The sequence below is a fragment of the Astatotilapia calliptera genome, chromosome 16, assembly GCF_964374335.1.
Source record: "Astatotilapia calliptera chromosome 16, fAstCal68.1, whole genome shotgun sequence".
Classification (NCBI taxonomy): Eukaryota; Metazoa; Chordata; class Actinopteri; order Cichliformes; family Cichlidae; genus Astatotilapia; species Astatotilapia calliptera.
In genome coordinates, this window is record NC_137437.1 from 18577122 (window position 1) to 18595417 (window position 18296).

General features: G+C 39.7%; 1 protein-coding gene across 4 annotated transcripts in view; it reads left to right on the forward strand.

The window, feature by feature from the left end:
• The first annotated feature begins 1599 nt into the window (after positions 1-1599).
• The window catches only part of gpm6bb (glycoprotein M6Bb), a 28606-nt gene continuing 11909 nt past the window's right edge, over positions 1600-18296 (forward strand). Inside the window, exon 1 of one of the 4 annotated variants that reach the window (XM_026143675.2) lies at positions 1600-1760. In XM_026143675.2, coding sequence (XP_025999460.1) covers positions 1757-1760 — 4 coding nt within the window. In that variant the 5' untranslated portion in view covers positions 1600-1756. Of the gene's footprint in view, positions 1761-16203; positions 16388-18296 lie in introns of those variants that run through there. The other 3 variants (XM_026143674.2, XM_080290910.1, XM_080290911.1) reach the window with 3 other exon arrangements.

Here is an 18296-nt window from a genome sequence, read left to right on the forward strand (position 1 = left end):
TTAGCCCAAGTTAGTATTCACGAAACAACCCCCTCAGAAATAGGAGATGTTAAACAACCCAATAAACAGTAAGGGTTTCTGAAGATTACATCATCCACCTACAAAGTCAAATTTCATATGGTGTGTGGATCACTTTGTTAGTGGCATGGCTGTAATGTCAAATAAAAGGGCATTGTGTGTGTGTGCTTTGTTTTTATACAGTCAGCCCTAATAACAGTTGCCGGCATACTGTCTGCCAGCTGCTGTGCCTGCTGTAACAGCCAGCACAGTGCTGGAAGTTTCCCATGCAGATCACCTATTCACTGACGTGCAGCCCATGTACACACAGATAAACACACAAACACACCACCCATACACACACAAAGTGATCGGGGCACTTTAGTCGTTTATGATGATGCAGATTAATGACAATAAACTCATGTCATATCAGCCACAAATGTTTTGTGTAGAGCTGAAGAACTACTCACCATAACTGTGCACGCATAAAGAAAAAAATTTAAAGGTTAGTGGAGCTTTTCAGTAAATGTGCACTTTAGAAAAAGAAAGTGGATGGTGAATTGAATATAAATTATATTAAGTGAGAAAAGAAGGATGATATTTTCCTTGTAGATGTGAAGCTGACCAGTTAAATATTTGCCTTTCGGCTACTTTTCTGTTTTCCTTGATGGGAAGATGCCCTGTTTACCATGAAACAAACCATTGAGAATTGCCCACTTGGCCACCAATGAAAAGACTGGATTGGATTAGGGGCTGCTCAGACCTCCTTGGAAACCGGATGCCAGTCTGCTGGAGTGATGGTGATGGTTTTGTTTCTTTTAAAGGCCCTGTCTTTTTGAGAGGCCACCGTTTATCTCCATCCACAGAACTGATGTTGAGCCGACCCTGTGTCTTTAAAATCAGAAGTCTCACGCAACCAAGCGTAGTTGCAAAACAAATACAATGTTTAATTCTTCATGCAGGCTTTATATGCATTTGGCCATAGATGAACTAAATTAGGGTGTTTCTTGTCTTTTAGTAGAGGTGTTGGGGTAAGTCGGAAATGCTTTTGTGTCACAGGGCTGGCTTGAAAGATGCACAAAACATTCATTTAGAACAATTTGATTTACGTCAGTGAGCTAATCATAATTCTTTTTTTATCTTCTCCCCCAAATAAAGATATAAATAACTACCCATTAGCTTTAAAGAGACCATGGGTTCTCTAGATTTCGTAGGGGTATACTTCAAGAACCTTACAAGTACCCTTGTCTGTAAAGCAAGCGATTAGCCATGTAACAGGGTACGGGAGAGGAAATCACTCCCCTCTGGTGACCTCTGGCCTCTCATTTTGACTCATGCGTCCTAATAGCTCGTTATTCTGTATTTTGGGGCTCAAGAGTAGGTTGTTATCATGATTGAATTATTTATTTAATCAGTTAATCGACAGCGTTGGCGATAACCCATCCACTATGCGCAATATGGGGCTTTATGCGCACAAATACGTCAAGATAAAATTGCTCACCGAGAGTAAAGAGCTAACTTTTTTTTAATGCTCTGCACTGAGGAGAGATGAGGGAGGGGGCAGGCTGAGTGAACTCCGTCCTCCCATCAGTAATCCCCTCTGTGGTGACGTAAGCCGGGCTGTCTCCAGAGGGACAGCCTTGAGTTTTGGAGCAGCCAGGCGGTCAGTGTGTGCATCCCAGGACGCAACATCAGTGTAGCTGGGGCTCAACTTTCAGCTGATAGCGAAACTTCAGACAACCAAGGAAAACTTGGAAAAATGGGTAAGTTTTACCAACAGATGTTCGCGACGGATGTAATGAACGCCTGTTGTTTTTTTTTTGTTTTTGTTTTTGTGATGACAGCATAGATCACACTTGGCTCTAACTTTCGAGGTGCACGGATTGTTTAAAAGTACGCATAAGTGAAATTTTACTATTGCTACTAGTGCCACAGAAGGACGTTGTTTACCTGACCCGGTTGCATGAGAATCGGCATTAGAGCAGCCTGCTGAAGCAACTTGTGGAAAGCGATTAGACAGATTAGGACTGTCAGGATTCCTGCAGTCAACTCTGAGCGAGTCTGCGGAGGTGTTAAGTCCAGTTCAGTTTTCTGCCTTCACTGTTTCTCTTTTAACTTTAAAAAAAAAAAGGGCCACAGAGGCTGAACTGTTTGGGGAAAACGTTTGATTAAAAGTTTTCACTTGGCCACGCCCTTCATTATCAGTCCTCGATTATCACATTGGTCAGCGGTGATTGATCACGTTGCGCTGATTGAGGTGAAAGGTTGTCATTGTTGTCCCGTCTCCCATCCAAACAGCTCAGCATGTTTTACTGGCAAAGCTTGATTAAAATGTACTGGAAGCAGCATATTGCATTTGTCAGACGCTCCATGATCGGCTGTTGTGTTGTGCCAGAGCTTGTAATTGCTATCTGAAGGGCTGAGCTGAGACGGTACCAAGTGTTTGCCATCTGTGCTCGCAACCTGGGGGTGCGGGGCTCCAGGGAGGAATGAGGGGCTCATGCCATGGATGTTTAATAACGTTAAAACTGTGATAAATTGGCAACACATCCAAAACAATTAAATGTTAGTTATGAAATGTTCTCAGCTTGCACTGCGCTGGATATTAAACAGCTAAATAATTGTGGCCATTAATGCCATTTTGAGCTGCTGGATTGGGTCTGTGTAACATTTAATACCATGTGTTGTTTGTCACAGTGCAGCTGAGGCCAGGGAAGGACACTGTGTGAGAATGTGTATCAGTGCTCATTAATTCGCTATGAAGCTATCACAGAAGCGCCTTTGTGCTCCTAATTTGGAGCTGCTCCTTTGTGCGACTTCAGTGGCTCTTAATGTAGAGAGAGAAGTTCACTGAATTGCAAGTTGCCTAGCGGATGCCCTGTGAACTAATTCCCCACAGACCCTTATTCAGTGTCTCACAGAGGACATTACTCTGCATGGCAATCAACCTTTATGCATTGTCCACTAGCTAAAGCTCTCATTTTATATTCAAATATGCTCTGTGGCCCTTTCAGAAAATACACGACAGCCTGTTGTGCGCATGAGGAGATTGATTTGGAGACTTGTTAGATGCTGTAAAAAGTCCCCTTTGGTTGAATCAGAGAAGTGCTTTGTGCTCCTCTCAGTGATTTGCTTTGTTTCGTGTCAAGAAGAATTGCAAACACAAAAAGGATCACATGTAAAAAGCCTCGAATAGATATCATGAACCGAATGTGTGTAAGACTACGGAGTGTAGCGGTCATAGAGTGGTTGTGTAACTAAATGTCTAATTTGGTTTTTCTGGTGAACTCCACCTGACATGTTTTTCAGAGAGATCCTCCTCTGTCCTTGCCCCCGAATGATTTTAACAGTGAACTGGGTTGTGTGAAGACTGTGGGAGGATGACTTGGCTTTCCTCCAGCTCTATTCAGAGGAAGACAGGAAGACATTTTCCGCAAATAACTTGATAAGTTCTTGGTGTTAGTTCTGTGACTATTACCCCAGCGAGCAGTAGTTGGCTGCTATTAGCTCCCTTGATAACTAAACAGGAAGAAACTGTAGTGTTGGCTCTGCTGATTATTTATCATTGAGCCAAACATCTAAAAGAAGAGTGCTGGCATGAAGATGACAGACGTCTATCACGCATGTGATGAACACGCACTTGTTTTTAGCAAGAAAAGCATGTCATGCATAAATGTCCGGTAAACTTTCTTTAATGCAGATTGTAGGCCTTGAGCTATTGTGAACAAGTATGTCAAGCAAAGATTATTTTTATTTTTCACTAAATTTACTGGTCGGATTTAAGACATGTTTGGAAAAACATTTTCGCTTTTGCAGTTTATTTGATTAACATAACACAGTGTCTGTTCTTCTTGGAGCCTGATCCTGATAGCAAAAAAAAAAAAAAGAAAGCAACTTTTTTTTTTTTCCTTCTTGTGGAAACTTGTGAAGCTTCTAGTCTCCGTGTCCTGTTTTCACTGTGGAGGCCTTGTGGAAAAGTTCATCAAGGCTGGTCGCTAAACAGATCCAAATGTTACGTCATTGTTATTGAGAAATTCAAGAAAAGAAGAGATAATCATAGCAGACAGTTTTAAATGTGTCTTTAGTTAAATTCTTTGCTGTACTTTCATGGCTCAGTTTGCACTGACTCACATGAACATTTAACGCTTTCAGGAAGTTTCCAGGCTTAAACAGAATCGATCCTGTGTTTTGATGACCCAAAAACACGGGAGCTGGGTGTGACTTGTGTGTGCTCTGTCTACATCAGACCTAGGATGCTGTTTGGAAAGTGTCTAATTACACATCAGCAGTGTCACACATACTGTCACAAACCCATGTGGTGAACTGTGTGCGCTGTGACCTTGCGTCCGGAGTCTGAGGAGGGAAAAGACCCTTAAACTACTAATCCCGTGCCAGCAGAGATGTTTTTTTGCACTTTCTGAACCAGAAACTTGTCAACTGATGGTTGAGCAATAACAGAAAGTTAGATTTCTATTTTGCCCCTAATTTTAGTTGAGTCACGGTCTATTCCCAAGATATGCACAGAAACACCCCCCCCCCCCCCCCAAAAAAAAAAAAAACCCCAGAGGACTGTGAGAATGAGTCACCGCAAAGATGTTCAAAGAGTGCTAAGAGCAAATTTGAACTTTGCTGTTTTGTGTTTGCTTGTGTAAGCCAAAGCATTCTGCTGTTAATTCCCATAGATTTTCACTGTCTGAAGTGCAGCTCAGTCTATATAAAGTTTGTTGCTCAAACATTACAACTAATCCCACATTTTATATCACCATCAGAAATTAAATATCCCTTTGTCTTCAGCTTTCAATCTTTAATTACTGTGAATACCCTGCATAATGAGGCAGTTGCTGTCATAGTTACATGATTTCTGGGCTGCTTTCCATTTGGCGACGCATGTGACTGAGCATCTTTGGTAATTGTACAGCGGTTGAGGCCCATGAAGCTCACAAAAGATGCCTTTTTAGTGCAACCAAGACTCCATCTGTTGTCCCCTTTTCCTGGTTTAATTTGTGCCCTCTGATATCTCCAGTTCTTCTCATCTTCAACCCATTTATGTCCCTTTTTAGTTGCTTTTAGTTTGCTTCCTGACAGCCAGGTTAGCCCAGGCACTCATGTTAATTTGTTGCGCTAATAAGTCCTTCGACTACAAAGAGAGCCATTGACTATTGTGACACTAGATGTTAAGAATAGACGTTCATGAGTGGGGATCCTTGTTCAAGCATGTCCCTCGCCACTTTTTACTAAAAGCCTATTCACAGTAAAACAGAAGGGGAAGGCAAGTGTATGTGTGTGTCATTCTGCCATATGCTTTAAAAACTCTATGGCATTGAAAATACTCTCTATGTGCAGGGGGGGAAACAGCTTTTAAGATATGCACAAGCAACAGTGTTGGAAACAAAATATGCCAAGGATACAATCTGGCCTTTATCTATTCTGCTAGACTTCAGAAAGACACCCATGATTAACAAAGTTAAACTGGAAATGCATTATGCTGGCATTAGTGCATGTATGCAGAGTGTAGAGGAGATATTTGCCAGTGGAGTAGCAATCTGTATCAGTGTTTTGTTCAGAGTCAGATGACTGTTCCAGAAGGCCTTTGGGAGATAATGGCTCGGGGAAAGCAAAGAGACGCTGCAGCTGATGAACATTTACTCATTGATCCAGTAGGCATTTGGCCCCAGTGCAGCATTTTCTGCTATCTACAGTAAACCACACCATACTGCTCTAGATGGCCACATTTTCCACAGCACATTAAAAACAAAAACACTCATTGCATGTGGTTTGATACACTTTCTATGTGTCACATGAGCAGGGAATTGAAATAGTCAACAATGCTTTCCCAGAATAATCAATTATCAATGCGAGTTATGGGTAAAAAAGTGAATTGATTGTAATGCAAGTGAGGTGGAATGGTGACTGATTACTTTACACAGAATAGTATGACTAAGCCTAGATATCTACGCTAGCTCTGAACGGTGACCAATGAGCTCGGTGTTTGGAGCCATGGGTTGATCACTAAAATGAAATTTTAGAGCAGGACATGAACTCAAAGGACAAATTCAGTCTGTGCTTTAGAAGCTGTATTGGCAGTTAAATATGGAGATGCCAAACATACAAAACGGAGGGCTCATGCGTGCAAAACACGGTTGTCTTGAGTTGTTTTGACAGAGGGCTATTTTTTTGTCTTAACTAATGTTTCAGGCATGAACATTTTCCAAACAGCATGTGAAACCCATACTTCTTGTCTTGTCTCTAAAGTGTGACTTCTCACCCAAACATTGCTCGTGGAAATTTGGAACGGCTAGAAACAGTTTGCTTTCAGGTGCCATAGCTACTTTGAGCACTCCACCTTTGAGAGATGTTGGATTTTTCCAGGCTCACTGAGTTTGTGGTTTAAACAAATTTATCTTGTTTAATAAGATATTTGGACTATGTAGACATGTTTGGTTGATCACAAGTGTCTTAGCCTGCTGTAGCTTTGGAATACTATTTCCATTCCATTTGTCCAAACCAGTACAATTAACTGAAAGGTGGCAGTGGGGGACTGAACTTCAGATCTATATATATATAGATATATATAGATAGATCTATATCTTGAGTGTATAAAAGATTTGAGTTAGCAAGTGTTAGAAAGTGTACCAGTTAAGGACACTTAAGTGCAAGTTCCTTTTCTATGTTCTCTCCAAGGAGCGATCACTATAAAACACCCATTAGTTAGTGATTCTGTAATTAAAACCCTCACAGTTGCTGTCTTGGAGCCAGAAGTTACCATATTTGAAGGAGTGGGTGAAGTTATCATTTAGCTAGTGAGCTTGGTTGGTGAGCTGTTTCCATAAACCATATGGATGCCATGCACAGGCACACATACCTGATAATTTTAATCCTAAATAACAACTAATAAAATACTAGAAATTAACTCATGAAAAACTCAAGTTATTGACTGCTTTTAAATGCTGTAACTTTGGCCATTTTAACATTTGAAGTCTGCATTTGTTGACTTTTTGAGCCAGTGTTGTGGTCATTAGAGGAACTGCGTTAGGTTTGATTTTCAACCTACAGAGGTTATCACTTGGGGGAAAAGCCAATGTATGGTTTTAGTGCTATTTGCTTGCCTAGATTGTGCCAAAACTAGCAAACCAAATTTTGTGGAACTTAGTGAAGAGGTATGACATTGGTTACATTTTTCAGTGTTTTTACTTCTCTTAAACTTGGAAAGCAATTGGGAATAGGCTTTTGTGGGCCACGGTTTAAATGTAAAACTACTTAGATGAATTGAAAAGAAATAAAGGTGCCTCCAGCTAATTTCACCGTAAGATCATCTGTCAGGAGTGAGAGTTGAATATATTAGTCCGCTTTTCAACTGTGGGAGCCTATAGGGTTGAGCTGTTGGCTGTGTGCCCACTGAGTGTATTCAACCCTCCACAGATAGGCCTTTGTCCTCAGTGCTTTTACGCAGCTGCTAAACAACCGTAAGACAAAAGCATCTGGGGTACCCCAGCACACCAATGAGAAATGCTCACCATATGAAGAGCCTTGCCAGACAGCCTGGGACCACTGGGATGCAGCCAAGTGCTGCGCTTGGGATGAATTAAGCAGGAATTTAAATGAATACTCATGCAATCCTTTATGACTTTTTATTGGCCTTTTAGAATTATGTGTAAAGTCATATTTAATATACCGGTATTAAGATTTTTCCATCGTGCTGCTGTTGCAGAAGAAAATCTTGTTCAAGCTGATTATCAAAGCTTGTTGCTTTCATGTAAGATGCAGGAGATGCACATGACTCCTCTTTGCTAATGTTGTTTTGATTGGGTGCCACATGTGATAAGAGGAGTCATTCTTTACTGCCAGGAATCATTTTCCTGACCAAGTGAAAGATTTCCAAGTGAGAGTTTGCATTGTCTGCTTATTATCCTCCAGAGAAAGGCATGATAGACGGGAAGAGGCACTTCTGCCAAGCAAATGAAAATCAGCTATGGCTGATCTTTTATGAAGCGACAGCTGCAGGAAACCCAGTAGCTCGGGGAGAATGTCGGGGAAGGCTTTTTCTTTTCACACTCAGACTGATTGAAGGTTTGAAAAGATGGATTTCAATTTGACTAAATTACTGAAGTTTAGATTTGACATTAATTTAACTTGAACTACACAACTTGAGTCTTTTACCATGTGCACATTTCATTGTTTTTCAAGAAGCCAGTCGTAGCTTTACTATATGTGGAAAAACAATAGAGAACAGCAGCTTTGGGGTAGAGGAAATCCCAGATGTTTCTGTCTGAAAAACAGCTTGACCTTATAACCACACGCAGACCAGAGGAGAGATCAGTTCGCTGTATGAATATTATAGCTACACCACTGAGAGGTCTCATAAGTCATCTTAGCTTTTGGCCTCTACCGTATGGGAAAACAGTAGTGTAACCATAGAGCAGCAGAAAGTGGAAATAATGTTGGAAAAAAATCCTATTTAATGTACAGAGTAAACTTTAAGCAACTGAACCTATGAGATCTCATGTGTTTATGTGTGAAAAGTTTATGAAATACTTGGTGTATGCTTAACATGCCTCATATTTGGAACTAGACCCCCTAGTCACATGGATCACATTTATATGTGTTGCATTTTCATAGCCAATATTTCTGCTTTTATTGTTGTAATTTGACTTGAATGTGTTCAATAACATGTGAGTAACTCATCTGGTTTCCTGCTGCACTGAGAGCTCTCATATCTCCAAAAACAAGGTGCCAAAAAAGTACAAGAAAAGCACTTTAGACAGTTATTAATCTCTAAAATAATGCAAAGTTATAGAAATGAAAAGCGCAATATGTTTAATGATCAATTACCAAAGCATTATGCATTATTGGTTTGCATAGAGCAAAACATAATCATGGGATAAAACATTGGAAATGGTTAGTGTTTACTCACAGATAATAAGATAGCGTCACAAATGGTGCCATAGATAATACGCTGAGACGCATTGTAATGTCCAGTTGGATCAACAGGATGTTGCAGGATGCTGGTGGAAAACTGCTAATTAGTGCTTAAAGCAATAAAGTAATGGACTGACCCTTGCTCACAGAGGTCAGCAAGAATGGAGTGTATACAGTTACTAGAGAGATTAACTTCTCTTCCTTTCCCTTGATACTCTGTACTTACTGCATATTGTTAAGCACTTAGCCCACATAAGGAAGAACACATCTCTGCGGGGCTGGAAGTATCAGATTCAGGTTGCAACCAACTTTCACATCCTTCCAGGATTCAGCCTAGGATGTGGGACTTTGAGACAGTGGAGGAGCCTCATGTAACAATGGTATTAAAGTAGTATGTGTTCTGGCTTCTCTGTTGTCATAGTGCTCACAGTGAATCCTGACATGAAGGGGTCTGAATGAGCTGAAAGAAGAAGGTTCCATCTAATAAGGGTTGGAGGGGGCGAAGCAAGAGAGTTTGAAAAGGGTAAAGTCTTGGGTCAGGGGTTGGAGGTTGGCAGCATGAGGCGGAGGACAATAGGATTGGTGGGAGTGATGCAAAGCAAGAGGTCCCAGCCGCCGGGGGAGACACGGAGGAGGGTAGGAACTGTGCACAGGAGGCAACCCCAGAAATAGCTGTAGAGTCTCGTCTGCTGTCTTCGTGTTTCTTTATGTCTCTATTGTGTCCATGTGCGTGTGTTCATATGCGTATGCTCTATGCAACAAGTAGGAATACGAAAGTCTCCAGCCACGGTGCTATTTGCATCACAGCAGCTGAAGTGTGAGAACGTTTGTGTTGTCAGGTCCTCACCAGTTTAAGAGGGACATATGGACCGTGAAACATCAAAAGGGAAAATCTATTGCTGCTTCTAGACATCCTTACAAGATGGGCTTGATTTTCCTGACAAATATCCTTTGAAGTAATACTCTAAATTTTGTGTGCATCAGCATTTTCCATTAATCTCAAAAGATATGCCTTTGTCAGTTTAGTCATGCATCTGATCGTCAATAACTAAAATAACTGTAGCTGCTTGTTCATTTTCAGGAAAAATAATTTCATTTATTTTAATGTAATTCATATAATTCAATTATACTACTTGTAATTATATTACATATTACAAATAAAATGATATTTGCCAATGTCTGGCTAATATTTATGTCTTGCATGTTTTGTGTACTGACTAAATGTTCAGAGATGAAACGTTTTGGGGGTTTTTTATAACGGGGATTTCATTATTTCCTGGTACAAAGACACATGCAGATGACAGCAAATACAAAATAAACAAACAGAAGAAATATCATCAGTATCATCAGTCATCAGCAGAATTGTTCCAGAATTTCACTACCATATTAATTTCCTTATAATTAAACTTAACTGCTGTCTAGTCACTTAAGTAACAAAGAAAGCATCTTAGTAGTTTTTATTCTAGGCTAAATATAAACATGCTTACAGTGATAGGCATTGTATTTAAAGGATTAACACCCCTAAGAGAAGTCCTGTGGGATTTATTTTTAATCTTAGCGCAGTTTAATGGACCTTTCAACTAGCTTGGTTCGATAAGATTAGTAGTATACACCTTTGGAGCCATAACTGCATTTAGTCTATAAGGAGAATCTTAAAGAAGCTGCTGCTCAAGCCTAAGTGATGAGCTCAGTGATTTTGGTTGTGGTTTTCTGCCCTAGCATACTGCCATTTTCAGCAAATGGCAGCAAAAGATTGCCTGGAAGACTTGATTAGGAGTAGCTAACAACTAAACATGTAGACATTTTTACTTAAGGTTTGGCAGAAATCAAAATTAGTTTGAAAAGTAGATCAAATATTGTGATTAGAATCATTATTTTATTTTTTACTGGGGCATCTTGAACTACTACTACCAACTGCTCTTGGTGCTCAACTAACTTTTTCTATTTGTTTTATTTTGTCTTGATTTCTATGGTAATTTCCTCTTGTAATTTTTAGTTTCTGAATAGTTCAGATTTTTGCGTATATAAAGCACTTCGAATTAGAGCCTGACAGATTTATTTATTTGCTAATCTGTTAATACCGGCATTTAGAGTAGCCAATAAATTGACATTTAAAAAAAGAAGTAAAGACGGACTGGGAAAAACACCCTTCAACCATGTTATAATGCTAATGCTAATGCTAACATCAATTTATGTCATTGAGATTACATTGAGTTGAATTTAACTATTAAAATGATTATTTCTTAAATCACAACAGCTTGTTTCACCTCCTCCTGAGGAGTCAGGTAATGAGAGGCATGCACTAAACAAAATGTTACTTTAGTGTCAAAGCAAATTGCTTAATGGTGTTGTTATTGTATCATTTGAAAACATGGAAAACCTCAACAGCTTTTTAAAACTTTTTTGTCATATAAAAATGTTCTGGGGAACTCTTGGTGTTCTCATTACTCCCTGGAATATCCGTCTAGGAAACTAGATAATGGAGGTTGGAGTTGAGACTGGACATACCTCTTGTTGGTTGACTGGGTTCATAACTTGATTGAGGCAGAACACAAAGATAGCAAAGCCTCTTCCAGACCACAGATATCATTAAAAGTTTTAGTGCACGCTGAAAGAAGAACAAACAGTAATGCCAGCACATATCGTTAAAATATGATGTGTATGTGTTTCTGTATCATTTTATCATTGGTTTAAGGTTCCTGGCACTGATTTACTGTTTTGACTCCAGACTGAAATTATAAAATTCTTAAGGATTTGATACTGTATGGAAATTGTTGTCTGTGCGGCCAAGCCAAGATAACAGTAGCCAAAGTACTGTACGCTAGAAAGCCTGGATAATACAAAGAATCTGTGTCTTTTACTCTACCTCCAACACTTAGGCCAAAACCACATAGGCTACGGAGGTGCCAGAGAGTCAGGGTTGTGTAGTCACTTTTAGAGGAAAAACATGGCTGCCAGGCTTCTCTGAGTGAGTGCTGCTCCATATCCAGCCCTGACACGATAGTAACACAAACATGCAATTAGAGAAGTGCTGAGTCAAAGACCAATGGACATTGTTTGCTTGCAATAAATACAGAGAGAAAAAAATAAATCTGGAATCTGTACGATGGCATTTATACCAAGATATTAAGTATGTCTCTGACAGTGTTATAAATTGAATGGCATGGTTGAGTTTTTGCTACCGTGCTGCACAAAATATGAACAGCTGTATTCTTGTGGTGGAATTCCTGCGTGAGGAACAATGCATTGGTCCATGGGATGGTATTTTTAAACCACCAATGAATGCAGGGATTGGTTTTAAGACCTTATTTTTGAGGTTGGGTAATGGTTGGTTACAGAAACGAAGTCTTGTGTTCATAAGGTCAACAAATTAAGGCTCAACTTCAACAACATCTGGTAAGAATATCATCTTAAACGCTGTTTAAATGAGATTGCAGAGTATCTTTGTTTATCAGTCATTGTGTTTAAAGGAACCTATGGATTGGTGCCATTTCTGACATTTAAAAACCCCAGGATTTGGATTATTATCAAAGGATTAATTGATACAAAGCCCTAGACACAAGTTGTCTTTGGATCTTACTAATTACTACAGACATTTGGAATGACAGAAAACATCCAAGACCAAGATGTTATTTAAGAATTGCACCATTAAAGAATTTGATAACTTTCAAATTTGAACCCGCTCAAACACTGAATGTATTAGGGGGGAAAAAATTGATTTTCATTTGTTCAAAAAAGCCAAGAGGAAGTAAAAAAAAAAAAAAACACTGTGGTTTCCCTGTTTTGTGGGGAGCATGTCTTTCTATAATGAGTTTTGGTTAAAATCATTTTTTCCACTGAGGTTTTTTTTTTTTTTTTTTTTTGTAGAAGTAGTAGTAGTAAAACAACTCAGAGCCTTATATAGATTGAATTGTCTCATGTAATCATAATATGGCAGGAGCAGATGTACTTTTAGATACAAAACTTTGGATTTTCAAATAAATCATATGTTTGATTGTTCAGTAAATGTCAGAGAATTTGTATGGCTTTTGTTTCTCTGTAGACTCCCAGAGCAGATGAAAATGGGTCAGTAAACAAATGAATGGATCTGCATAATGGGTTTGCTGTGCCATGCTTCTGTACCAATCAATAACCTGGATTCATGCCATACATAAAGGCACACATACAAACCAGATTGAGATACGAAGAGGGACTGCGGTTAAAACTAGGTCACTAATGCCACTAGAAAAGAGAAACTCACTGACTACAACAAATGACCAAAACAAAGTTCACAAGAATCTCAAGCTTAAAGATGTTGATTGTTGAAGTTTTTTCCATGAGCACCACAAAATACCAGCTCGCCATTTGGTTTTGCTTTTCTTCACCTTTACAACAGATGTTAACCTTCACAGTTAGTTATTTCTGACATAGTTGATGCCACATGCCCATTTGGTTTAAACTGTCTTCCTCTGTTCTCGTGTTGTGAGCCTGCTTTCTCAGGCCTTTGATGGGTGTAAGTAGTGCTTGAGCCTGGGCACAGACCTGGTTCCATGAGAACTCCTTCCATAGTGTGAGCCAAGCAGGGGTGCAGGTCTTCATGGGTGACTGAACACTGGCGAGCATTCACGATCCGAGTCTCACACCATGAAAGGTTGACCCACAATGAAGCCTCCCACATTTGTATGAGCTTCATCATCATTCAGATTGTGTCCTCAAGTAGGGGCGTGGCGCTGTGTCCACACTGAATCTGAGCTTGCAGCACTCAGGCTTTCACATGATTATTCTCACAGCCTGTTAGTATTTTAGGTAAAGCTGAGTGCAGCCTTTCTTCTGGGCTTTATTCATTTGGTTCAGCTCATATACTGAGTTCTACTTTGTATGACTTTTTTTTTATTAAATTTAATTGCTGTAAAAGCACCACCAGTCAACATTCAAAGGATTGACACTATATCGTTTCTGATGATAACTGCAGTATTTAAGTAATACTAATCGTATCTCACTCACTTTGTAATGTCATAATTCCAGTACCGGTATCTGGTGGACAAACTAAATGACCTTATGGCACCTTAACACTGGTCATCGCCCAGTTCTCCCAGCTTCTTTAAGGACATTCAAATGTCTTCCTTGGATGTTGGTTGTCATTTATTCTGTTCTCTGTCAACATTCTGAAAATGCTCAGGTACAAGGAGTGGACTGAAAATGAGTGAAAAAAGTGCAGACAATGTCCAAAGAAAAGCCTTCAGAAGGCCTGAAGAACTATGGCTCAAGACCACTTTAAAAATTACAACAACGTCTGGCTCCTTGGAAGCAAAATGTAAAAGTATGAGGTGAACCTCAAGACCTTTGCACACCATCTTTGTATTTCAAGCCTCTATTTTAACATCTAGGCTCCATTTCGGAGCCACAAGTGACCAAATTTGATAAGTTATCAGCTAAGCTTGGTTAGCATGCTTCCTTAGATTTCACACGTACTGTCTGTTTTGGTATCCTCCTATTGAAGAGGCCATGTCCCCAATAGTACATAACTTTAAGCTATAATTAAATTTAAATGAGTGAGTACAGTTTTCAAAAAGATGGAATTTAGATATGTTCATTTCTGCTGGAGTTTTTAGCACTTTGCTTCATTTTTTCGTCCTGCTTTAGATAAAAGAAACAAAAAACAAACAAACATTACAAAAGACATGTGTCAGTAAATACTATTTATACTACTTTTTGCCCGATAGCACTTTTTCACCCAAGTAATGGATGCATTTGCTGTGATAACTATGATCTTTATGCCAAAACAAAAGTTTATTCACAGTCAGAGTTTTTAATGAAAGGCACATGTTTTTGGTACTAAAATCGAGAATTTATTAAAATAAGTCCTAAAGCACATTTTGACCTGTCCTGATCACATGTTTTAAATTTCCTTTCACACAAATGATATAAACATGTTGTTGTCCAAACACTCTTAAAGGTTTGCAGATGGATCACTGGATTGATCTTGACTTTTTAATTTTTTCTCAGTAACATGAAGCATCCAGTGTCGACCACTCCAGTACATTTAGTCCTGCACATAATCAGGCTCACTGGATGCTTTACTTGAGCTCCTGTTATACCTAATGTGAATCACAAGTGTGGAATCCACTGAATCAGCTGTTAACGCACATATGCAGAGATCAAACACTTCAAACATAAGGAACATGTTGGTTCTTCTTGCTTTAATGGGGCTGATGGTAAAAACGCTTGAAGATTAGTGCAGCATTTGTTGTTGTGGGATCCCTGCTAAGTTCACTTCCCTGACCCCCGAGGCTCCCCTCCCCTGTTGTTCCCCCTCATCTCTGAGGTCTGGTATCCGTGAGAAGACCCCACTCCAACTCTACTCCACCAGCCCCCCCTTCCTCAGCTGAAAGGCCTTTCTCTCATTAGCATGCCCCTGGGGCTTCTCGGCCTGCTGTTGCCAAACAAACACAGCCAATATCTTCCTCACTGTCTCCTCTGGTCATCTCTCATCATTCATTTTGGCCTGGCCCTGTTATTTTCATGAGTTGTTTCTCATGGTGTCGTCGTCTTGGCTTTAATTTCTCCCTCTTTAAGTTTTTACAGGTCTTTTTTTTTTTTTCTTTGTGATTTTCTGTTTCTTCAATTTTCACATGCTGTTTCCTCTGTTGTCTCTATCAGCCCAGAGGATGCTCTGCGTCCCCGTGTAGGAAATGTAGACGTGCCTTCCTTTCATGTGTCCTCTTTATGATTTAGAAACCACCAGATGTAGGGAAGAGACCGGTCAGAGGTTGCTAATGTATGCTGCAGGAAAGAGGGCATATGGTGCAAATCAGAAGATGAAGGGTTTACCCTTGACCACAACACAACCACACAGCATGCACTCTCGCCCTCTCTTGGACTCTGGTCACATGGGAGATAGACAAAGATGACTGTGTGCATATATGCTTTCAGCCTAAGCTATAGTTTTCACCCACAGCTAAAGTAGTGACTTCCACTTTCTTGTTGTCACCAGATTTCCTCCCATTGCTTTTCTTTCTGAGACAGAGATGCCCAAGAGGAGGAGAATGAGGAGTGTGTTCATGGCATGGGCAAAGATTTCTGTGTCATTATGAGGAAACTTTAATTTAACTGTCGGTTAAGAAACTGTTGATTTATTCAAAGAGAATATATAAAAGTTTTGGTCAAGGAAGGCATGTAGTAAGCTCAAGAAAGTGCTTACCTGACAAGATCTCAAACAAAAGCTGTGATTTACTGTGGCGAGTTGCCTTAACAAGGCAGGACACAATTAAACGATGGAACATAGCAGCAAGGCAAGTGAGAGACGGAGATACAGAAGGCAGAGACATGCAGGAAGGAAAGAGAACGAGAAACGAGACTGTCAGGGGGAGAAAGGAAGAGAGAATCTGCTGAAAAAAGAAGAAGAAGAAAAAAAACCCATTTTTGCTGGGTAGAAGAAAAACAACCATGGAAACTCAATCAGACGAAAACCAAGACCAGAGGCAGGACAAAAGAGGTACCAATGAGCACTTACAAAGAGCCAGTTCAGTTCTTTTCATTGCTGTGTTTGCTGGGGCTTTAACCTTCTCCAGCATGCTTGGTTTCGTTTCAGCTTTTGCTCTTTGGGGGATTTTAAAATTTTAGACCAACATCCATGCTTCACTGTTTTGTTTGAACCAAAGTTTTCAGTTCATTTGCAAAATTGCCTGTGCATGTTGTGTGATCTAATTAGTTTAAATCTGTGGGCTGCTTTCAGCAGACTCCACTCCTGCAGCAGGAGGGACAATGTGTTGCCGCAGGTCATCATCGCGCTAGCGTCACAGGGTGCGTTTGAGTTGTGTTTTCGGGGAGGACTGATGATTAATGAGGCGGATGAGGGGCGAGGACAAAGATAAATGAACCTGACATTAGCAGTGTTACATCAATAGCCTTGAGTAGTTTGTACACTAAAGGGGGAGAGAGAGCGGGTCATTAACTTGCTCATCACCTTCTTGTAGGAATCAACAGGACTCCTTGAATTTTCTGTCGCGCTTTGTGAAATAAGACAAGCAATTAAAAAAAAAAAAAAAATACAGTCATATGTCTCAGGTTGCTGACAATGTGATGAGGTCAGTAGCTTTGCAAGCAGATTCAAATTATCATGTTTTTTTTAGAAACAAGAACTAGCCTTTGCATTTTTTTTTAAAGTATTTTTGGTTGATGCATAGCTTAGCTATTTTAACCCAGTTAAAGAATGAAGAAAAAGAGACTCAAACTGATGACACTACAAATGACATTATAGTTAGATGACAGAGCTTCCCAGAATTCCTTATTTCCCTTCTCCCCACATGTACATAAAAAATGATGAGCCTTTACAGTCAGCACTGCCTGTTAGCGTTAATGAACACATCCTATATGTTTGTAAGTCTCCCCTAGCATGTGCAGTCAGGGGAATTGCAATCAGTCTTTAGGTTTCTCTTCTGAAATCGGCACAGTGAGACCACCTCTAACGAATTTCCATGCTCCCTCATCTCTTGAGAATTACCATTATAGCCATTAGAGCAATTTTAACTATCGCTCCACTCAGCAGAGAGTGTGGAAAAATAAGACTCTTTTTCATAAGTGGTGTTTTGGCAGTTTGCCCCAATGGAGCAACAAACAACAATACTTAGCATTAGCTGTAAACAAACACATCTGTTAGCAATGAGCCTAGATTTTTTTTCTTCTTTTTTTTAATTGAAACTGGATGGTGTTTTTAATGGAGCTGGAAGCCAGCTTGTTGTTTGGGGAACTGGGAAGAAATTGAGGGTTTGCAAACTGTTCACTATAAATTGTGTGTATCCAAGTATGTTTATATCTCTGTGGGGGTTTTGCTTGTATATCATATGCATACTTTTCTATGTGCATATGATTATGCAGTGCTTGTTTATGCTTGTGCTGTGTGTTATTCTTTGTTTGGATAGGTGCAACTGTGTTTGTGTCTGGTATGTACCAAAAAAAAAGAAAAGTCTTCCAAAACACCGCTCACATGTGGTGCACATTTCTCTGTTCAGCTAAAGCAGAAAATAGGCATTATTCCACATTTACCAAGCATCCCAGCTAAAGATTTTGATTATGATTATGTTGGCTTGATGACTGTGGCTGAGGGATTGAGGGTGGCAGTGATGCAGCAAGGTTAGCTGAAGGGGTTAGTGATGACTCAGATCTCAGTGGGCAGTGTGTGGTAACTTCATTGGACAGATAAATAAAGGAAAGACTGGTAATGATATTACTCCCTGTATGCCTACTGGTATGTGGTAATTTGATGAAACTAGATTTTGCCCTTTATAATCCCTTAACAAAATTTACAAGTGATCAAATTATTTGTTATCCAACTCCAGAAAAACAAAAACAAACATATGAAATAAGAAAAAAATATAAAAAAAATAAAGAATCAACCTGAAGGG